Source organism: Acanthochromis polyacanthus, chromosome 17, assembly GCF_021347895.1.
Source record: "Acanthochromis polyacanthus isolate Apoly-LR-REF ecotype Palm Island chromosome 17, KAUST_Apoly_ChrSc, whole genome shotgun sequence".
Lineage (NCBI taxonomy): Eukaryota > Metazoa > Chordata > Actinopteri > Pomacentridae > Acanthochromis > Acanthochromis polyacanthus.
The window spans coordinates 23,724,302-23,745,498 of record NC_067129.1 but is presented as its reverse complement, the minus strand read 5'-3'; the positions used below and the strand labels follow the sequence as shown (position 1 = coordinate 23,745,498).

The 21,197-nt window shown below is 39.8% G+C and overlaps 1 protein-coding gene across 40 annotated transcripts in view; it reads left to right on the top strand.

Moving 5' to 3' along the window:
- Positions 1-21,197, top strand: part of dlg2 (discs, large homolog 2 (Drosophila)) — a 203,132-nt gene that overhangs the window by 133,382 nt on the left and 48,553 nt on the right. For 39 of the 40 annotated variants that reach the window (XM_051937093.1, XM_051937087.1, XM_051937092.1 and 36 more), the window contains 3 exons: positions 17,153-17,206; positions 18,125-18,175; positions 19,127-19,251. In XM_051937093.1, coding sequence (XP_051793053.1) covers positions 17,153-17,206; positions 18,125-18,175; positions 19,127-19,251 — 230 coding nt within the window. Of the gene's footprint in view, positions 1-11,082; positions 11,413-17,152; positions 17,207-18,124; positions 18,176-19,126; positions 19,252-21,197 lie in introns of those variants that run through there. The other variant, XM_051937116.1, reaches the window with a different exon arrangement.

Here is a 21,197-nt window from a genome sequence, read left to right as displayed (position 1 = left end):
CCGCCCACATTTTACCGCAGAGGCTTCTGTTGCTGTCTATCAAGTATAGCCACGCCCCCTGGCTCCACCAACTTTAACGATTTATTTAAAATTCAGTATTGATTTATTTTAAGATCGGCCACCTGATCTCTCATTTTGACCATGAAAACTAACGGGAAAAAAATCCTGAGCCGTAGAACATCAGTCTATCAAATTTTATTTTTTCCAAAAATGAATTGGGGTCTATGGAGCAAAAGCTTTTTGGAGCCAACCCTATGATATTGCAAGTTTTTGACACTTCCAGGTTGGCTTCAATTCTGGATCCAGATGCTACGTCCACTATATATACAGTCTATATGGTCAAAGCCCGACATGCGGTGGTGAGATGATGACTTTTGCTGCGGGGCAGGTGGGGGGGCTTGCCATGCAGAACTTTAGCTGCTGTCACTTGGCCCGGGAGAGGCAGAGCTGCTCTGGGTGCTACTGCTTGAAGAGTCAGAGGGGCGGCTGGTGTTGCCATTATCACCCTGTGACTGTGAGCGTTTAAAAAACACTGAGATTTTGCTTTGTTTTTCATGTGCCATTTTCCGACAGTCGCTGGCGGGAGTCTGCTCACATGTGCGCTCACGCTTGTGTGTGTGTACACGTGTGCGCGCACGCCGATATTAAAATATATAATTTTCACCATTTTGTACCACTTATTTAGCGTGTGAATCATTTTTAGCCCATTTTTACGTTACGATGTTGAAAGGCTTCATCTAATTATTTTATAATAATAATAATAATAATAATAATGATACTTTATTTATTTTAGGCCCAATATTATGACAGACGTCGTCTCAAAGGACCAATTTTGCATCATAAGAAGTCATGCTGTTAAAAGAGCGTCTTCATTTTTTTTTCTCTCTATGAAGTTTCATCGCGGGTCCCACTTTTTTCATTTTTAACACGCCTACACGATTGAGAACAACAACACATGGCCCCGCTATACGGTCGTAATTACCTCATGGCGCCCGTCACTGTCATCAGAGGTGGTTTTTCTTCTGCTTCTTTATTTTATGGCTGAAATAACTCTATATTTTGGCCGTAGTTTGTTGTAGAAAGTAAAACACGAGATGCGCCACTGCAAACTAGTGTTTGTGTGTGTGGTGACAGTGGGGTGGGGGGCAGTGTGACTGTTTACAAGACGGAGGGAGGGGGGAGTAGACACAGTGGAGTGCTGCAGCGAGTGCTGTAAGGACAGCATGTGGAGCGGCCTTTATGCAGGAAAAGTAACAATTATTTTAATTTAACTTGACCTTCTGGGGGGGCGGGGCGCCCCCCTAATATAATGGTAGGGGAAACACTGGTCCATACTAAAAAATGTATCCTTACAAAGCTAAGTGTTACGACCCAACCTCTAGGGGTTGGCTGGATGCAACAAAATAACCAGATGTAATTGGTTTAGGTAAGGGATTTATTGCTTAGTAGTAAAAGAGAACGAAAAAGGTGACAACGAAACACAAGTCTGGTGGGTATTGCTGAAACAAAGAACAGAATAAAACATAACGGCTAACAGAGTTCGAAACTAAGCTAAACACAAAGAAAACAACTAAACTCCTTAGCCAAACAGAACTACAGAAGCAACACCCACCACCAAGAACAAAAACCAATACAAAAGGTGTACCAACAAACTAAACAAAACTGGTGCCTCTGGAACGGTATACATAATGAGCATAGTTTACCAAAGCTCAGCATACATAGTGGTTTCTATACCAAGTTAGCAACTACACAAGTGGAGCCTCAGTCTCCACACTAAACAAAAGCTGCTAACAAAAGGTCAGAGTTGTCTGGAACACAACCACAAGCGCTTCCAGACGGAAAGACCACACAAAGGTACACAAAACCACGAAACAGAGAGAGCACCAGGGTGGACTGGTCTAAACACCAGCCACCAAGACTGATGGTATGGTGGTGCTTTATAGTGAGCAGGTGTGGTGCCTGGCTGCCTCTGGTTGGTCGGAGGAGGAGCTGCTGGAGGGTGGTCCAATGAGGACGGCCGGAGGGCGGGGAGAACCAGACGAGAGTGCAGGTCATCATCAGCTTCATCATTAGCTGAAACGGCTGGCAGCTGGGGCTCCAAAAGGCTCTGTAACAAGCCACAGCTGAACCTACACACAAACTTCTCCCAAACAAAAGGCCCAACAAAGCACCACCCCAGAACGATCGGCACACCAATACTGGTGGCCGTAACACTAAGCTACAAAGCCTACCAGGTGTTGTTGATAGTGGAACACACTGCACTTCCTTATGCTGCTTTTATTGGAAGCATAGTGGGCAGTGCACGGTTGATAGCAAAATGTGATATTTGAATATGTTTTATGTGCTTTCATTGTTGGAATGTAAGGATGGCCAGTTGAGCCCACTGGTTTTTCAGATGGTTGACACAATTTTGAGTGTGAGGAGACAATGCTATGTCTAGCTGTTAATGAGGCATTTTGGGCCCTATTTTAACCCTGCAAGTACAACCACAGGTGCAGTGCATGTAGGCTGTGTGAGGATCTCTAAGTACACAAGCTATTTAGGTTCATGTAGTTGCAGCAGCACAAACTGCATGAAGTAGAACACAAATCAGACTTCGTAGTGGAGATCAATGATTGATAAATGCGCCTTTAGTCTGTCACATCACTCACTCAGGATCTCATTGCGACAGAGACAGATGGTGTGTGTTTCTACCAAGTAGTTAGTGCAATGATGATAGAAGTCAGTAAATAAAGATTAGCCTGGTTAGTGATGCATCTATCTGCTACTACTTCATTAGCAACCAATCTTCTACTTCAAATATTCATCTTCTCATATACATGTACCATTCTTATTATTGGGCTAGAGTGTATGATCTTCTATTCCTTTCGGCTTTTCCCTTCAGGGGTCGCCACAGCGAATCATCTGCTTCCATCTAACCCTATCCTCCGCATCCTCTTCTCTCACACCAACTAACTTCATGTCCTCTTTCACTACATCCATCAACCACCTTTTTCTTCTTCCTCTCTGCCTCCTGCTTGGCTGTTTAAAACTCAGCATCCTTCTAAAGATATCCTTGCTGGTCTCACCACCATTTTCTGCACCTTTCTTTTCACTCTAGCACTCTTTTATCACACCTGACACTTTTCTCCACCCCTTCCAACCTGCCTGTACACGCTTCTTCACCTCTTTTCCACACTCTCCAGTGCTCTGGACTGTTGACCCTGAGTACTTACAATCCTTCGCTTTCTTTATCTCTACTTCCTATAACTTCACCCTTCCACTTGGGTCACTCTCATTCACACACCGTCTTGATGTGGCTGGCGTTCATTCCTCTCCTTTCCAGGGCATACTTCCACCTCTAGATTTTCCTTCACCTGCTCTCTACTCTCACTACAGATCACACTGTAATCTGTAAAAATGCTAGTCCATGGAGGTTCTTGTCTAACCTCATCTATCAGCCTGTCCATCACCATAGCAAACAAGCAGAGACTCAGAGCTGAACCTTGATGCAGTTCCACCTCCACCTTGAACTCCTCTGTCACACCTACAGCACAACTCACCACCATCTTACAGTCTTCATACATGTCCTGCACCACTCTAACATACTTCTCTGCCACTCCAGACTTCCTCATGCAACACCACAGTTCCTCTCTGGGCACCCTGTCTTCTGCTTTCTCTAAATCTACAAAGACACAATGCAGTTCCTTCTGACCTTCTCTGTACTTCTCTATTAACATCCTAAAAGCAAATGCTGCATCTGTTGTACTCTTTCTTTGCATGAAACCATACTGCTGCTCACAAATGCTCACTTCTGTCCTTAGTCTATCTTCCACTACTCTTTCCCATAACTTCATTGTATGGTTCATCAACTTTATTCCTCTGTGCTGGAATATGTGGTACACGGGATTAATTACCTCGAGTAATCTAATGTCTCCTGCATAAAAAAACAAAATACAGAGTTATAACAAAGTCACCAGATGTGTGTAAACCTGGTATTGTTTTCAGCTAATTTAATCTAGTAGTAATTATCATGGTAATGACAATGGACTGTGCATAATGGTGCTGCAATTGTAAAATCAAAGTTGCACATTTATCAACATATGTGTGATTTACTTAAACTGTAAGAGAACCAGCAAAATTATTTTAGATCAATCCAGAGGGATTTGCCTGTGTTCATCACAAAGGTTGCGTTTTAATGCCAATGCAAATTCAGCTAATGGTAGGAGAGTGTTTGCCTGAAGAACAAATACTTCATGTTTTAAGTAATATTCTGTTAATATTACTCATTTGCTGCAAGCATTTAGTTTTTCTGATGCTGATAAAAGCATAAGACGCTGCTTCTGGCACTTCTATTCTCAGAGAAAAGCGTGAGACCAATTTTCACCAAAATACCAACAACTCACCTTTCATTACTTGATTTGCCTGAACTTACCTGCTAGGGAAAGCCAGTTTCAAGGTCAGGAAAATACCATCCAGAGCAGTGCTGGTTGCTGTGCTTCCACTGAAAGAGCTGGTTTACATTCTTGGTCATTTTATCTGGGTGTAATTTACCATGGTAATTGCTTCCTATAGAGGCATTACTGATGGCTTGAATGGTTTTTTAGAGTGAGCTATTACTCCTTTTCAGCCAACCAATGATAGAATAGATGGAACGGGACTTGTCACCCATGTGATCCACTAAAGGAAAAGGGGGTCAAACATGTTGTGGAGGTTGTTTTTTACCCCAAACTAAACAGAGTAGATTGTGTGCCTAAATCTAACCAAACAACAAGTGAAAACTTTTTAACAATGAGTGAAAATTAATCTTAAGTCTATGAATACTGGTACTATGTGGGATTCTACGGTGATGGTCCTGGTGCTGACTTCATCCAGTCCTTGATTGTACTGCCTTGCAGATGTGCACAACAACAACTGCAATGGAATTTTCCTAGTCTACAGTAGTGCAGTTGGAGGACCCTGTTCCTACATTTTCAATAGATTGTATCTACATGTTCCTATCATGTGCACTGGTGCTTCTTGTAGTGTTGTCATGTGGAAACATTTCTGCTGCATGTGGCTGCTACTGCAAAGGGATATCATACTGTCATACAGATCCTGAGGAAAGCAGAAAGCATGAATTGGCCTTAAAGCCGGTGTTAAGCTTCCCATCTATGTACAGCCCAAAATTTGCATCCACATGGACGGTACCCAGTGCATGTTCCAGGAAACAAATGATGTTCACTTCACCACTAATGTTGGTTTTGTAAAGAGACTGTACAAGGAGATCATCATTAGAAGAGATTCATGTGTAGTTGCTGCTGGACTTTTGGAGATCCTTTGATTTGTAAATGCTTTCCATCTGCATCAACCAAACACATTTGACATATTTAAATTTGATTATAATCCTGTGTTAAGTCTGCTCAGTATGCCACAGTAATAATCACATTGACACTGGGCTGAAGTTTAATCTATAACTAGCTGCTGCAGTTTTGAGATTAGAAATGACTCTTGAAGCTCTAAATCTTCTGTGATTCAATCATTGAAACACTTGCATCTTTGTCACAAAAAAATTCATTCATTTTGTTTCCTTAACCCGTTGCGCTTCAGTGTCCCGCCCGCGGTACACTTTGAGATCTGCATAAGCAATTTGCTAAATATCTGAAACTGCAAACGCGATTATACAAACACTATACACCGATGGAAAGCTTAGATTCTCATGAATCCGCCGGTATAAACCACTTTCAGATGTGATTACCACAGCGGGTAATATAAACACATTTGTCCGACAAACAACAAATATCCATCCATCCGTTCTCTATACACGGCTTCCACGTACACAGCGCGACTCACATTTGCGGGTTCATTATTACACACAGATGAAAATATTCCACAAAAAACGGCCATAATCCAACCTTGGACATCCAGACGAAACAAGCCAGTAAAATATTTTGTCCAAAACATGTCTTGAAGTCGGTATATAATCCACGAATAGGTCGTTTTCAAGGAAATGCACCTCGCGATGCACGCCCAATATTCCCTGTATTTCTTGTCATATTTTTTATTTACAAATAGAATATTAGCGATTTTTTGTACTGAAAATGGCTGGAATTAACTGCAGCTTTAAATTTATAAAATATGACATCTGCTGGTTAAAAAGTATACATATAGCAACTTGAATTCTGAGTTTTTTGATGTAGAAAGTTGTGTTCATCAACTTTTCTTAGTGACATGGCCTCTTAACTTCTCATGAGTGATTACGATTGACCACAGCTAATTTAGCGAATTTAAAAAGGGCCCATTTGATACACTCATTAGACTCAGCCACAAACACTACGGAGGGAATGTCCAAGGAGCTCAGCAAAATCTGTAAACTCAAGTCACCAGCTTGAACAACTCAAGAAAGTCACTTTGATCCATTTCAAAGCTGCTAGAGATCCCAAAATCCTCTGTGCAAACTATTGTTTGTAATTGTGTAGTGCATGGCACGATTATGTCACTGCCACGCTCAGGAAGAAAATGCAAACTAACTACTCCTGCTGAGAGACAATAAGTCATGACCTAGTGCTGAACACAAAGTAAATGGAATAATGAAGATGGAGGATTACCTCCACATTCTTTAAGAAAACCTAAAATTTTCAGCAAGAAGCTTGGGTCTTGGACACAGTTAGCTGTTTCAACAAGACAATGACCCCAAATACACATTAAAAGGATCAGAATCTTCAAAAATGGTAAAGGAATTAAGGTTTTAGACTGGCCTCGTAAAAGTCCTGAGTTAAACGACGTCAAAAGTCCGTGGACTGCGATGAAGAAAGAAGTCTGTGTTTTGTACGTATAATTTTGACCCAACAGGTTTAGCCTTATTTCCAAAAGACCTGTATTATTTCTATGAAAGAACCAGAATGCATGATTGTGTTTGTGACAAAGACTCATGTGTTTAAATGATTCCATCATAGAAAATGCAGTCATAGAAGTCACTGAAAACCCAACACTGCCATAATTTATAGTTGTAAAGAAAGGTTCTCATACACTTGTAAAGGCCATGTATCAAAGGCCCATTGGTCCAATATGCAACCTGATGACATGATGGGAAACAGCAAAGCAGAACTCCAGGAGCTTAGGAAGATCATTATCAACAGCCACAATCGACACACACCAACAAACGTTAAGATGAATGGGCAACGCCTCAAAGACGTGAAAAATTTCAAACACCTCTTTTGGTGAAAATGACATTAGCTCTGGCAAGACTCACCAAAATCTGAAGTAGCAAAACTATCAGCTGCCTTGTGAAGATCAAACTCATCAGGTAACTGGTACACTACAGTCTTGCTTATAGATGTGAGAGTTCCGTGCTCAGCAGATACCAGGTGCAGTTGAGATGCAGGTGAGAAGAGGTACTACAACTAAGATGATCTGCATCTCTTACATGCATCATAGGACAAGAGAACATACACTACTGTTCAAAAGTTTGGGGTCACTTAGGAATGTCCCTATTTTTGAAAGAAAAGCTGTTTTTTTTAAATTAAATTAACATTAAATGAATCATAAATCCAGTCCAGACTTTGTTAATGTGGTAAATGACTATTCTAGCTGGAAATGATTTTTAATGGAATATCTACATAGAGGTACAGAGGAACATTTCCATCAACTATCACTCCTGTGTTCTAATGCTACATTGTGTTAGCTAATGGTGTTGAAAGGCTAATTGGTGATGAAAACCCTCGTGAAAGGGATGATGAATGCATGATGAATGAAAGGGTGCGTTTTCGTGGGAGACATGAAATTGTCTGTGTGACCCCAAACCTTTGAACAGTAGTGTACAAGCAAGCACAGCAGACTGTGAAAATCCTGGTGAGCTGCTCTGGCATAGCAGAAGATCAGGAGCTATGAAGAGTCCACACTACTCAAGGATCCATTAGGACAACCTATACGACCCCCAAGGCAGTGGGATGAGGTAATTAGTTAGCGAGTGATGCAGATGTACATGGCAACCACTCTGTTTAATATGATGAATGCCGTGCCTGTTTGTTAATTTTCTCCCTCTGTTGCTCCTCTGACGGACAGGTAGACTGACCCACTTGCTTAAAATGTTTTAAGAATTACAGCTTGATTTATTTGAATCTTTGCTAAACCTTAAATGCATCATCAGACAGTGACTGAGCAGAACATGTCTGCACTGAGAATAAACTGGTGGATTACCAAAAAGAGAACACTGACAATCATTTAAAGTTTGGATTACAATCGGTAAGAAAAGTTGTTACAATCCTGTGTTTCCTTTTCTCCCCCTCTCTGGAAACACCTTACTGTATGACCTTTGTGTAAATGCAGTTGTACATACTCCTTACATTTGAAATAGTCAGGTCTACTGCTTGACACTGGACTGTAAGTGCCCTCTTGTGGCAAGTTAGAGGCATTGCTAGTACATATCACTACATTAACATTATTTGCAAAGAAAAACTCACGAAACCTTCAGTTCAGGGACAGTTGAAGAAGGCTCATGTGTTTCTGTCTGTGTCAGGTTTAAGATGCACATTCACTTCCAATGAATGCAGTTCATTGCATTTAAATTTTTTGGTAATGTGGTCAAATGTATCCTACTGCTTTACCATAGAGATTGTCTGAATTAGTGATTACTGTGTCTTTTAATCAAGGTATTTGCACTTGGAATATTACACTTGACATTCCATACATGTTTCTGTTCATTATACCATCATACCATACAACTGTATGGTAGCACCAGCATTATAGATACTGAAACGTATGCAAGAGTATTTTGACTAAAACTGTTCTGTTGAGAATTGGGGCCCAAACTGGCTAATAATGCCCAAACTGGCTAAACTGATTAGATGGTGTAGCATTGGATTATGTATATATATTTTTTATCAACAACAGAGAGCACATCAAATAACAGTACATGATTAATATGATTTATCCCAAACTGATCTAAATCAGTGACGGTTAGGTAATTATTTCAGTCTGTACAAGATTCAATTAGACTGAAGGTTGCTCCAAATATAACAAAAGCAAACACCTCAGATATTAGTTTCTATAGGCTTTAGAAACTTCCACCATTGATGTCCAAAAATAGTTATATCTGTCTATATATCTGTGTCTCATCTCGGATTTAAATTTCATAGGTATCCACATTTTACTTGTCACATGCTAATGTTATATGACTTGTCTTGCTTAAGTGTACTTAGCTGATTGGCTGCTTGATTTTTTTTGAGTTATTTATTGCAGATATCACAAGTTATATTACTGTTGAATGTTTCTTGACTTCCATTGTGACACCTCGAGTTTAGAATTTAGCCTTCACCAACTTGATCTGCTGATTTGAAACCAAATGTAGCAAATGAGTGCTAAGAGATTTTCATTAAGCCCTAATCTGAGACTGGCAGTATTGATATTACCATTGATATGACCCACTAGCACTAATGCATATATATAGGCTGCCCACCCATGCTCTCACTGTTTTGTGATTGTTTCCTCTGGTAGACACACACATACTAAAGTATAAAACAATAGCGACCATGTGACGGAAGTACTGTACCACTAGGTAGCTCCATGTAGCTACATATAAAGCTATAAGTTATGTTCCTCCAGTTGAAAATTCAGAATATACTTAATGTGTTGTATTTTGTAATGTCACAGATGTTGACACTAAAGCAGCCACATATTTTAGCATAATTTGCTTACAGCTCCACGACCCTGATTTCAGATCAAATTAGCATACTTTCGGTAATTTTACTTCACTGTGCTGTGTAGATGTTAGGTGGTGTTACAGAGGTACGCATCGCTTTAAGAAATAGTAGCTTGTAGGATTGGTTGCAATGTTACTATCTCCCTGTTTCATTTTCTATATTTATGGATGCCTAAAGAAACAAGATATACAAAGAAAGGACAGGAATATTGCATTTTTTGTGGGATAAAGAATAATATCTTATTCATTCAGGAGTTTTACAGCCTTTTATTTGATATTGCTGATATTTTGTTTGTATTTTAGTTTAGTGGACTCTGATGCTGGGGTTAAACAACACAATATTAATGTGTGGACCATAAATGGCAGTTAGGCACAAAAACTAAACAGACAATAAGTAATAGCACATTGTGGTTGCCTCAGAATTTAATTTAAGTTTCCATTAAAGACATGAAATTGTCTGGGTGACCCCACACTTTTGAACGGTAGTGTATAATAGCAGGTTTATCACAGCTGTTTACTGCAAACAACGGTGTGCTTCTGTTGCAAGTTTAGTTGGTAAGACTGTGGTGTGCAGAGCACAGCTGGCTAAAAGAAGCTAGAAACTTTTGTAGGAATAAATGAAACTGCAGAGCAGGATGGTAATTGTTCATGTGTCCATAAGTTTGAATGCAAATCATTATTTTATCCATTGATTTAAAAAAAAAATAGCAATTAGTGCTGCATGGTGTCACAAAGCTTGATTGACCAGAAACAGGATGCTCTAATTGTCAAGAAAGAACTCCTTTTGCTTCTTAGCTTTCAGGCACTCCCATAGTTATAATGTAGGGATTTGTAGTTCAGGGCAGCTTCTTTTGCCTTCACATCCCAGTAGCACAAACCATCAGTTGTTTCTGCCTGGAGGTGCAGATGCTGTCAAGCAGCAGTGATAGTTGAGTCATTTATTGACAGATGGCTGACAGCCAGTGTACAGACAACACACACACACTCTCTCTCTGTCGCCATCTCTGGCTGTTCTCATGTGCCTCTCTCCTTCCCATCATTCTCCATCATTCATCTCCCCCTTTCTCCCTCTCTCTCCCCTCAGTTCCTCTCACATTTAGCTCTCCTGTCTCTCCCTCTCTCACAGATTCCCTCTCATCCAGTATCTTGCTCTATCCCTCCCCATGTCTCTCTTCCCCCTGACTCCCTTCCCTTTCTCTCTTACTCATTTATCGCTCTACCACTCCAGAAGCTTTGGCGCACACACAGTCACACACTAACCCTCTATAGCCTGTTAAGCAGCCAGCTAGTTGGTTCCTTCATCATTCACTTTGCCAAGGCAAGCAGTTCAGACATCAGGCAGGATCGCGTCTCGTGCCTGATGACTGTTGCAGTGAACCTACAGAAGACAAACGGAAAGAAGCAAAATATAAAGTGGTAAAGGGAGCAGAGACGGCAACATGACTGCTTACCTCAGCAAACAGCAGAGTTGCTTTGCGGACCTGGATGGAAGAGGTGACTGTGGTGAGGTGCCATGTTCCTACAGCCGGCATCATCAGCGCTCCAACAATCACCACCTCCATCACCCTTGCCAGCGGTACAATTATGGATCTGTCCCTGGTGGTGCTACCCTTCCACGTAGGGGAGGTCGAATTGCTTGGCATTTGGACAGCATGTCCTCTAGAACCTCCAGCCGGTTGGTGTCCAAAGGGGGCAGCTGTGACCTTTGGCCCCCTGAGTGTGGCTGCATTCAGAGCTGGCAGGAGCACTATCAGGTAAAGCTGCTTTTATTAGAGAACTTCTGTAGTGTAGAATTAAGATAAATAATGATGCATTTTATTGATGGTGCAGTAATTCATCACTTGTCACTCATAGTATAACCTGTATTGATGTAGTGTGACTTAGATTGTTCCTTTTTTCTCAGCAACTTGAGTAATAAGGAGCATGAAGCTTGTGTAAGACCTTTACTTTAACTGGTTTACTCCTTTTGTACAGAGCTACTATTCTAACTAAACGCGTCATTAGGTTGTGTTTTCTACCTTAAAAAATTCTCTCCCAGGTAGTCAATAACAAGAATTATTTACACATACTGTGCATTTGAGTAATAAGAATGTATAGACTCATTTTAGCAAATGATGTCTCCATGTTTTGTCCTCTTTTACCGTCCAAGCTAAATTTTTATAGATTTGCTCTATGCCATGTGATATCCAGAAAAATTGTCTTGCATTGTTTTACCTTTTTAGTGGCGCTTCCATGGTCAGAACATGTAAAGAACATGTGTTTTGTTACTCACATCTGCATCCTCATTAAATTCCTGTGTCAAAATAGCTTCAGTTTGTTTGTTACTGAACTAAGGTGTTTTTTATGATATACACTCTTACCCAAGAGAGATACTTGTTTCACATCAAGATTATGGACGTAAGAATAAATTAGCTTCGGTGCAACAAATTTACTCTTAAAAAGGAAGCAACACAGACAGTCAAAGCAAAGGTTGTTAGAAATTCTAAGTGCCACCAAAAATTAGCAGTAAAAGATAATCACACATCAGTCACAAAATCTGCAGTATCAAAACGGGCAGCCTGAACAGCCTTGGTAATGCGCTGTGCACTTTGTGCCAAACGTGAGAAACTGTTCGAGGAAAAATCTAAGCCCAAGAGTAAAAGATGGGTATACTTCTTTGTCTACACTTGGCACTCGTATTTAGGTTGTTTTTGTTTATGTACACATCCATTAGTTTCCAAATGTGAAAAAAAAAAGTAGAAAATTTGATTGCACTGATGAAATTGATTTCACGGGTGACTGGGTTTACCAGTCTGCCATGAGTTCAAAAATTTCGAGCTATAGAGCTGCATCTGATTGTCAGAGCAGAGCTTCAGTGTTTGTTGAGAGTGGATTTCCATTGTATATAACTACTCGGACAAGGAACACGGACAAGTTATGTGGTTTGTCTGTTTATCTGTCTGTCTGCGATATTGCTCAAATTGCAATCCTGCTACATCTCTACTGCTGAGGATCACGAATTTTTTAAAGATTTAATCCGTCAGAAATTAGACAACTGGTCAGCCTTGGTGGGGCACTGTGCTCTCTGAGTGCTTTTCTTGTTTCTCCCCCAACTAATACTGTGGAGTTATGTGACGATCAGCATTTGTCCGTTTGTCTGTCTGTTTGCAACATGACTCAAAAAACAGACTAACAGATTTGGATGAAATTTTCAGGGAAGGTCAGAAACAACACAAAGACCAAGTGATTAGATTTTAGCAGTGATGCAGATTTATAGTCTGCATCCACAGATTTGTTAAATATTTCTGTGTCATTGCAAGATAGCAGCATGGCGTCACTATACATACGATTAAAAGTCAACACTATGTCATCTACCTGCTGGCGATCACATGATTGTGATCCTACTACAAATCGACCACTGCGGACCACAAATTTTTTAAAGATTGAGCAGCCTTGACGGACTACGGTGTTCTCTGAGTGCTTTTCTTGTTTAGCATTTTCTTTCCCTCAAAATGTATTTGTTGTATTGAACTAGTTGCATTTAAATTTCTAACATACAGAGTTGCTGTAAATGTGCGAAATTGTCCTTTAAACGTGACAAAATTGGTTGTCCTTTTTTGCTTTACTTGATTCGAAGAGATAAATGATGGTTAATCTCTAATCAGATCCGTATCAACCCATCAATATTATCTCTGCTGCTAGTTTAAGTTAGCAGGTTAGCGCCGTCCATTTCAGTCACAGCCGTCCATCTTCTTTCCCTCATTCTGACCATACTTCTAAAGCATCCACATCTCACTTTGTGTTGTTGACTATTTTTACATGACAGTAAATAATTGATACACTCCACAGTCATAAAGCCCTGTACATAGAGGGACACTGAATAATTGAGCAAAACTCAAAAAGAGCACAAGATCTGACACAAGCAAGTTACTCTGTGAAATCTTTAGTATTGGCTCTGCAGCTTTGCTCTGTAAGAGTGACACCTTCATCATCCAGTTAGTGCTTTGTTTCAGCAGATAAATGCTGTTTCTGTTCTCTTTAGCACACTGAATGAAAGCTTATGAGTAACAACATGAACAATGTTTCTTTATCAGTCAACCAATCAATTTTTGAAATTTTAAAGTGTAAAATCAGCATTTAACACCATCTACACCAACGCTCGAAAGTTTGGGGTCACCCAGACAACTTTGTATTTTCCATGAAAATTCACACTTTTATTCATGTGCAAACATAATTGTTCAAAGGTTTTCTAATCATCAATGAGCCTTTCAACACCATTAGTTAACACAATGTAGCATTAGAACACAGGCGTGATGATCGCTGGAAATGTTCCTCTGTACCCCGATGTAGATATTCCATTAAATATCAGTCGTTTCCAGCTAGAATAGTCCAATCCAATCCAACTTTGTTTATATAGCACTTTCAAAAACCACATTACCACATTAACAATGTCTAGACTGTGTTTCTGATTCAATTAATGTTATGTTCAGTGAAAAAAAAATTCATTTCTTTCAAAAATAAGGACATTTCTAAGTGACCCCAAACTTTTGAATGATAGATAGATACCTGAAAATTCTTTGAATGTTAGAATCAAAATGGAGCAACCACAGTGTTTAAGTAGTGTTTCAAAAGTTCTTCTCTGTGGGATCAAACAGACAGCAGTCCACTTGTTTGTTTTTTTTTGTCTTGGGGCAGCTGTTACTCAGGTGGTCGTCCACTGATTGCAAGGTTGCCGTTTAAATCCCTGACCTGCTGAAGTGACACTTAACCCCAAGCCAAGCCAAGGTGTGTGAATGAGTGAAAGCGAAAACACATTGTAAAGCACTTTGAGTACTGCTAAGGTAGAAAGGCGCTGTGTAAGTGCAGACTATTTGTTTTAGTTGAGTGTTGTACGGGAGGAAGTAGCACAGGAGTTCTCAGTGAAACTCAGCATTCAGCCATTTGTTAAAAATATAGCACTGTTATGACACTTAATTTTCTATTTTTTTCTGTGCTGGCAGAAATGTAATTAATAACTGAGTGTTGTTACAGTGATATAACCTCTTATCGGTTAAAGCTCCATGAAAGCCTCTTAACATATGATGCTCTGTGCTGCCGTACCTCTGGACCACTGGCTTAATGTGATGTTTGAGGCTACTCGCCACGTGGCAGTGTTAGTAAGCATGAACAAGGATAAAATGAGCCTAAGTGTAGTTAAGCATGCCATTCATGTGCTCAGTTCAGTGACCATTATCTCCCAGGAGTGTGTGTGGGTGTATGCATATTCACTGTGGCAGTGGTGTCCGTGTTCCGCGTGTTGTGTTTTAAAGGGCAAAATAGTGCAAAGAAGTGAAAACATATAATATGTAGCTCCTACTTACCTACTGTTTTTTTGAGCATCTTTGTTTTGTAGCATTGTCATTTGCTTGTGAAAAGACTAAATTACTTCAGTGGGATTTCTGTTCAGAATCTACACTGCATAATACTAAAGGCTACCCTTCTTTACTGTGGCGAATGTCACTATACTGATAATCTGCATGACTGCTGGTGAACTGTCAGGCACAGGTCAGACGGAAGCATCATGACAGGAATAAAATTAACAATCGAATCTCCTGATTTGCAATTGGATCATTTTGAGGTTTCTGTTCTCCTGCATTATAGAAGGGGATTTGCTGCACAAGTGCCTGTATGTGCCTTTCTCTGTTCAAGCTGATAGTCACTGTTTCAGTTTAAGAAGGTAAATTAGGAAAGTCTTTTTCTGTGCACACTGTCTGCATTGAAGAGGAATGTATACTGTATGTAGAAGTGGATGTGTGTGATGGGAGAGTATTTGCTCATGTTTAAATAAGCGTATTTCACATTTTGACAATGAGCAGTAGTAAAGGGATTCCACTATGGGTTGCACATGCTGTTGCAGTGAGTCGCTTGTACTCTAGAGTTGAGTTCACGGTTGATAGATTGTGTGTTCTCTCTGAGAATGACTGTGAATTCATTCATGTGTTCATGCACAGCAAGCAGAACACGGTTAATCCCTCTCATCATTTCTCTCCAAAATTACGTTTCTGACTTTGCAGTCCTGCACAGCCTGCTGCAATCTTTGTCTTTTGTTAAGTTCATTGAGTCAGTTAGTCTGTCTGTCGCCGTCTGTCTCTGTGGTGTTCAGACTCGTACACTATTAAGAGATGCCTATTTGAATGAGCCACATTAATATAATAAGTTGCAATGCTGCCATGTTGAAGATGCTCAAAGTCAGCCATCTAATCATCACAATTTAGTCCTTGTCAACACTGGTCCAGTCCTTCCTGTCCATCGTTTCTGTTTCCAACACATCAAGAACTGACAGTTCACTTGCTCACTAACATACTTCACTCCTTGACAGGTGCACTTGTAACAAGATTATCAATGTTATTCACCTTCCCTGTCAGTGGTTTTAATGTTGTGGTTCTGTAAATCTGTGTTTGTGTGCACATGTGTGTAGATTTGTATGTGCACGCAGTCTGATAGTCTTTCTAGTTAATGATGTGAACAGATGTAAAATGCATTGTGATACGTTTGGTAACTATTATGAATTCTGAGTTGGTGATCTAATCTAATGCATAAAATATAATATTCTTATTATGCATTCCATACTTTTTCAATTATTCACAGGAGAATGATTAGTCTTTTCTTTTGTTATTGCCCTGGTTTGAAGGATTTTTATTCCGCTTTTGAGGACAGAAATCAAAGGACGAATTTCAAAGGCATCTCCAAAAACATCCTTGAGCATCATCTTTTGAAGCGAGTCAAATGCATCAAGTTCATCGTTTACGTACCATAAACTCAGCTGCTGTTTATCTGATGTTCGGGTCACTACTCTCATGTTGTGGATGAAACACAGTTGCTCTCTTACAAACTCTGCCTTTAACCATATGCTCATTTTCTACAAGTTAACAGGAGGATGCATCTGGCGTGCACTCTGTGACGTTGGCTTCATTTCATACTGCACTGCTATGACTGCAATATTATAAGCTGACAGGAGGTCAGTGTTATATAAAATTCAGGCTGGAAAGTAGTGTAGTGGGACCCTAACAGATGCAGCAGAAAGACAGCTGAGCAGGAACGCTGTTTCGACAGTCTCACCGTTTGTGTCTTTACACTTGCATTTTCTGAGTATTCATGGAACATTTCAACACAGGCTGCTTTCCCGTATGAATAACTGATGTTGTGCTCCACTGGAACTTTCAGTGATGTGTCCAAATTCACATCTGCAGATACAGCCTTGAAAAGTCCACTTGATTACTAACCATTTTCTTTATCCCTCTCTCTTGTTAAACCCATTCAGCTGTGACTGTCAGACTGCTGTGTATGACGGGTAGTGTGTACGGTGCCATCCAGAAAATGAAAGTCTGTTAAACTGTTGAGATGCAGAAATCCACAAGCTGGTCCTCTGGATACATTTATGGAAAACAGGACTGTGGTGGGTCCAAGCATCTCTCTAGGACTACAACCTAACTCTCAATCTTTTGTCCCTCTTCTCTCTCTCTGCCTCTCTTCCAGGCCAGTCCTGCTCCAATAATCGTCAACACAGACACTTTGGAGTCAGTTCCTTACGTGAGTCTTTTTTTAATGCAGCTATTACTCTTTTTCATTGGACGATCAATACCTTCAGCCGAATAAGGCACACTCGAGTAGAAGCTCTACTCCAGAGTATGTATGGTGTAGTAGTACATTTTGATGATGTCACTTATCTTAGTAAAACAAAATGAGGTCGCAGCGCTGAATTATTGATGTTTGTCATGAATAAAAGACCAGCGCGAGACTTTCTAAAAACCTTCATTTCTGGTGCCTTTCACACCATTTTACATCAAAACTAAAAATGAAGCTAAGCTGGATAACTAACAAATACTACTCAGAAGAGTATTTTGCTTCGAGAGATAGTATATTTTTATGTTTGTAGCTGCAGATATGTTTGTGATTTCTGGTAAAACAAGACATTATTCACATTTACCTGGGCACTTTTCTCACTTGATAGTTCTCTGTCCTTAAACTGAGCATCTGATCATATAGTAACATCGGATCAACTTTTCCTTTGTTGATGCTAATTAAGTCTTCAGGTCTTGCTTACTATTTAAAGTTCTGATAATAACATCTAATGCTTCTTTAAATGTGCTATTCTGGTTTGAATATATAATGACGGAAGCACTTACTGCTTATAAATCATATGAGTGAGTTACATCATGGCAGTAACTCCTCTATTGCTAAAGTTCATCTTGGAGAAATAGTTAATGCTGATTACCCATCATTTTAAATGTTTCACTCCCTGGTTAGTATAGAAGGAGGGAAATTACCTGTCACTTATGTGCAATTGGTGTTAGTGTAGAGCCAGTGGTTAGCATCATTCAGTGTGAACGTAATTCAGGAGAGTTATTCAGTAGCACAGGCATTCATATTCATTTCAAACCTGTGCGTGAAAAACATAAATTAAAATGGAGAGAATGTCTGAGCTCAACCTGCTTTTTATTTCCTCAGGTCAATGGCACAGAAATTGAATATGAGTTTGAGGAAATCACACTAGAGCGGGTGAGTATTTCAGATCCCACAGCTGTGTTTAACCTCAGAAAGTCTTCATCCTTTTGGAATGGTTTATATGTAGTTCTAAAATTTCATCTTGAAGACGAATTCATGGAGATTTTTAATTTCAAAGCAGACAGTATAACACAGTTTAATTGCTCAGAACCCTGTTAAACAGTTTGTGTGCTAAAGCAGATGTGACACATTTGAAAGAGATGGTTAAATGAAGTCACTGAGAAGGAAATATTAGCTAAGTGGATTCTAACAGGCAGCAGAGTGAGGCAAGGTACAAAACCAGACCCACAGCATTTGTCTGTACTACCAACTAGATACAGAAACTAAACTAAAAGTCTACCTCCATCCATATTCCAGCCATCAGATGATGACCAAAACCTCCTAGTGTTGTCTCTGCCCACAGACAAGTAGGTCTACAAAATGGTCTACGCTTACATAGCCCTTTTCTTCCTTAATGGTGTTCAACTTGTGTCAGATCCTCTCAAGCTGTCACCCTGAATGACTTTATCTGATTCAGTAAAGCTGCTATTCCTATGAGCATAAAACTTAATTAAAGCTTGACTTTCATTTTGTGAATGGCTATTTATTTTCAGAGTAAAGTGCAGCTCCTGCTCTGGAAGACTCATTAACACAATATTTCAAGGTAAAATTCAATGCCAGGTTAACTCAAGAGAGAGGCTGTGAACTGAACTGACATGTATTGAGCACTGCGCATGCAACGGCCTGGAGTGGTTTCCTGCTTACATTCAAGTTGTAGCACAGACAACAGAAGTTGTCAGCTCTCAAATATTGCCTAAAAAATAGAATTATGTGAAGCCACAAAGGCAGCCATCTTGGCACTGCTGGAAATTGGAATGAGTGAGACAGGTAGCGGAAAAGCCGAGGAGCACTCTAGGTTCCACCTGCCCAGTCCCTGATATCTCTGACTGTTTTTCATGGCCACAGGGTAACTCAGGTTTGGGCTTTAGCATTGCTGGAGGGACAGACAATCCACACATTGGTGACGACCCTGGCATCTTCATCACCAAGATCATCCCTGGAGGAGCTGCATCAGAGGATGGACGTCTAAGGTCAGCCACTTACCCACAAATTTAACACAAATCACTACAGAAGTTGTCTGATCTGAGATGAGAAATAAACTTGCTTGTCACCAAAAAAAAACTGAAATAAAAAACCTAAAAAGAAAAGAAATCCTCTCACGAAGCTGCAGCAAGGTACCAATAAAGTCAGACAGTTTAAAAACGACCTTAATGAAAGAGGGTGACACAACAGTCGGAGGCAAAGTTAGTGACATAGCAGGATACTAACCAGGAATCTGTTCTCTGTTTTGTTGCTTTATTTGGTTTGAGGTGAATGAACAGTATTTAAAAAAACATTCTTGTTTTGTTTTTGTTTTTCATTCTAAAAAAAGCCCAAAATGGATTATTTGAGTGTATTCTTTTGAACTGCATTGAAAAGGTAATTAGGAAAACTAGGAGTGGACTTCCTTTGTTTTTTGACCAAGTTTGTTGTAATAAATGGAAAGTAATGATTTCTGAAAAGTTTAGTTCTTTTTCTTATTTTTGTTATAGTTGGAATTGACTTTGCTACAATTTATTATTGTGGTGTGACAACGAGTGAAGTTTTGTGCTGTGTGAAATATAGGTATATATGTAAATCAATATATGTAAAAACATTTAACCTTTGCAGGGTTTGACAGTGAACTTAAGTTATTTGGTTGAACCACTACAGACTTTAACAACTACGTGTAGAGTTTACCTTAACTTATGGAGGCTAATGTTGTTAGCAGCAGCTGTTAAATGTGGGCGGACAGACTCAGTCAATTATTGCTCTCCAGCTCTGCCCTCTTTCACAAATATGTGGTCTAGTAGCTCCAAAAAATACAAAATGGGTGACTAGGAAGTAGCAAACTCCTAGTTTAACTTTCTCAATCCAGAACCAACAAGTGACGTTGCGGTAGCTTCGTTATCTTTCTTATGCATTCTGCAATTTGCAGTCATGTGTTTGCATTGTGAAAGCTGACGACGAGTAAAAAAGCCGTTGTTGCGCCCACCTCAAATGTTAGGAGGCAGAGCTGCAAGCACTCGTCCTGCTGAGCAGCTACGCATAAACATTATGATCAGAAATATTGCTCTTAGCAAAAACTGATGGTAAATTAAAGTATTAATACTAACAAAACAGGATTCTAGGATTTTAACCAGCAACATATTGCAGTGATTTTCTAGTATCAGTATAACGTGCAACACTACTTTGTAAGGTCTGCTTTTGTAAATTTAATATTATCTGTTTGAGCACCTGCACATAAAAGTGTTGGTATGTATGTATACCTTTCCATCATGGTATCTCTTTCATGATGCATGATAGCGCTAATTACTGACATAATTCAAGCTATGAGGTGTGATTTCTTAAACTTTGTCCCTATGTGTCAGATATAACGTCTGCATAGATGTTATGTTAGCAATCCTCACATTGTGCTTACCAAATGTTTTTTGGTTGCCTAATACTAATAGAAATAAATTAGACAAATGCTAATATGCAATAGATGCATTGTTCTGGAGCAGCAGCATGCTAGCTTGAAGCTTTCCTCTTCTCACATTTACTTCAGTGGTGGTACTTGAACTTTTGTTTGCCAATTACAGCCCAAAAGAGTTAGCCATCAGAGCTGTTCAGTGTCAGCTATTACTGAATCTACACTCTGAAACAATTGTCTGTACTGCTGAAAGGCTCAACCCCATCTTATGAAATGAACAGAACTGGTGCTCATAAAGTCTATGAGAGCCTTGCAACAGTAGATAATCAAGGAAGCAAGGATGCATTTGAGCTTATTCAGTACTCAACTGCGATAAAAGACTCATTCAAGGGCAAACACTGCGAAAACACTGCATTTGCTATCTACAATCTTGGCGAGTTTATTCTAAAACGTAAACTCTCTCACTCTCACCACATTTTTAAGAAGCAGTGATGGATATTGTGGATGATGCTGATATTCATTGAAGCCTCTATTTTTAGCTCACAT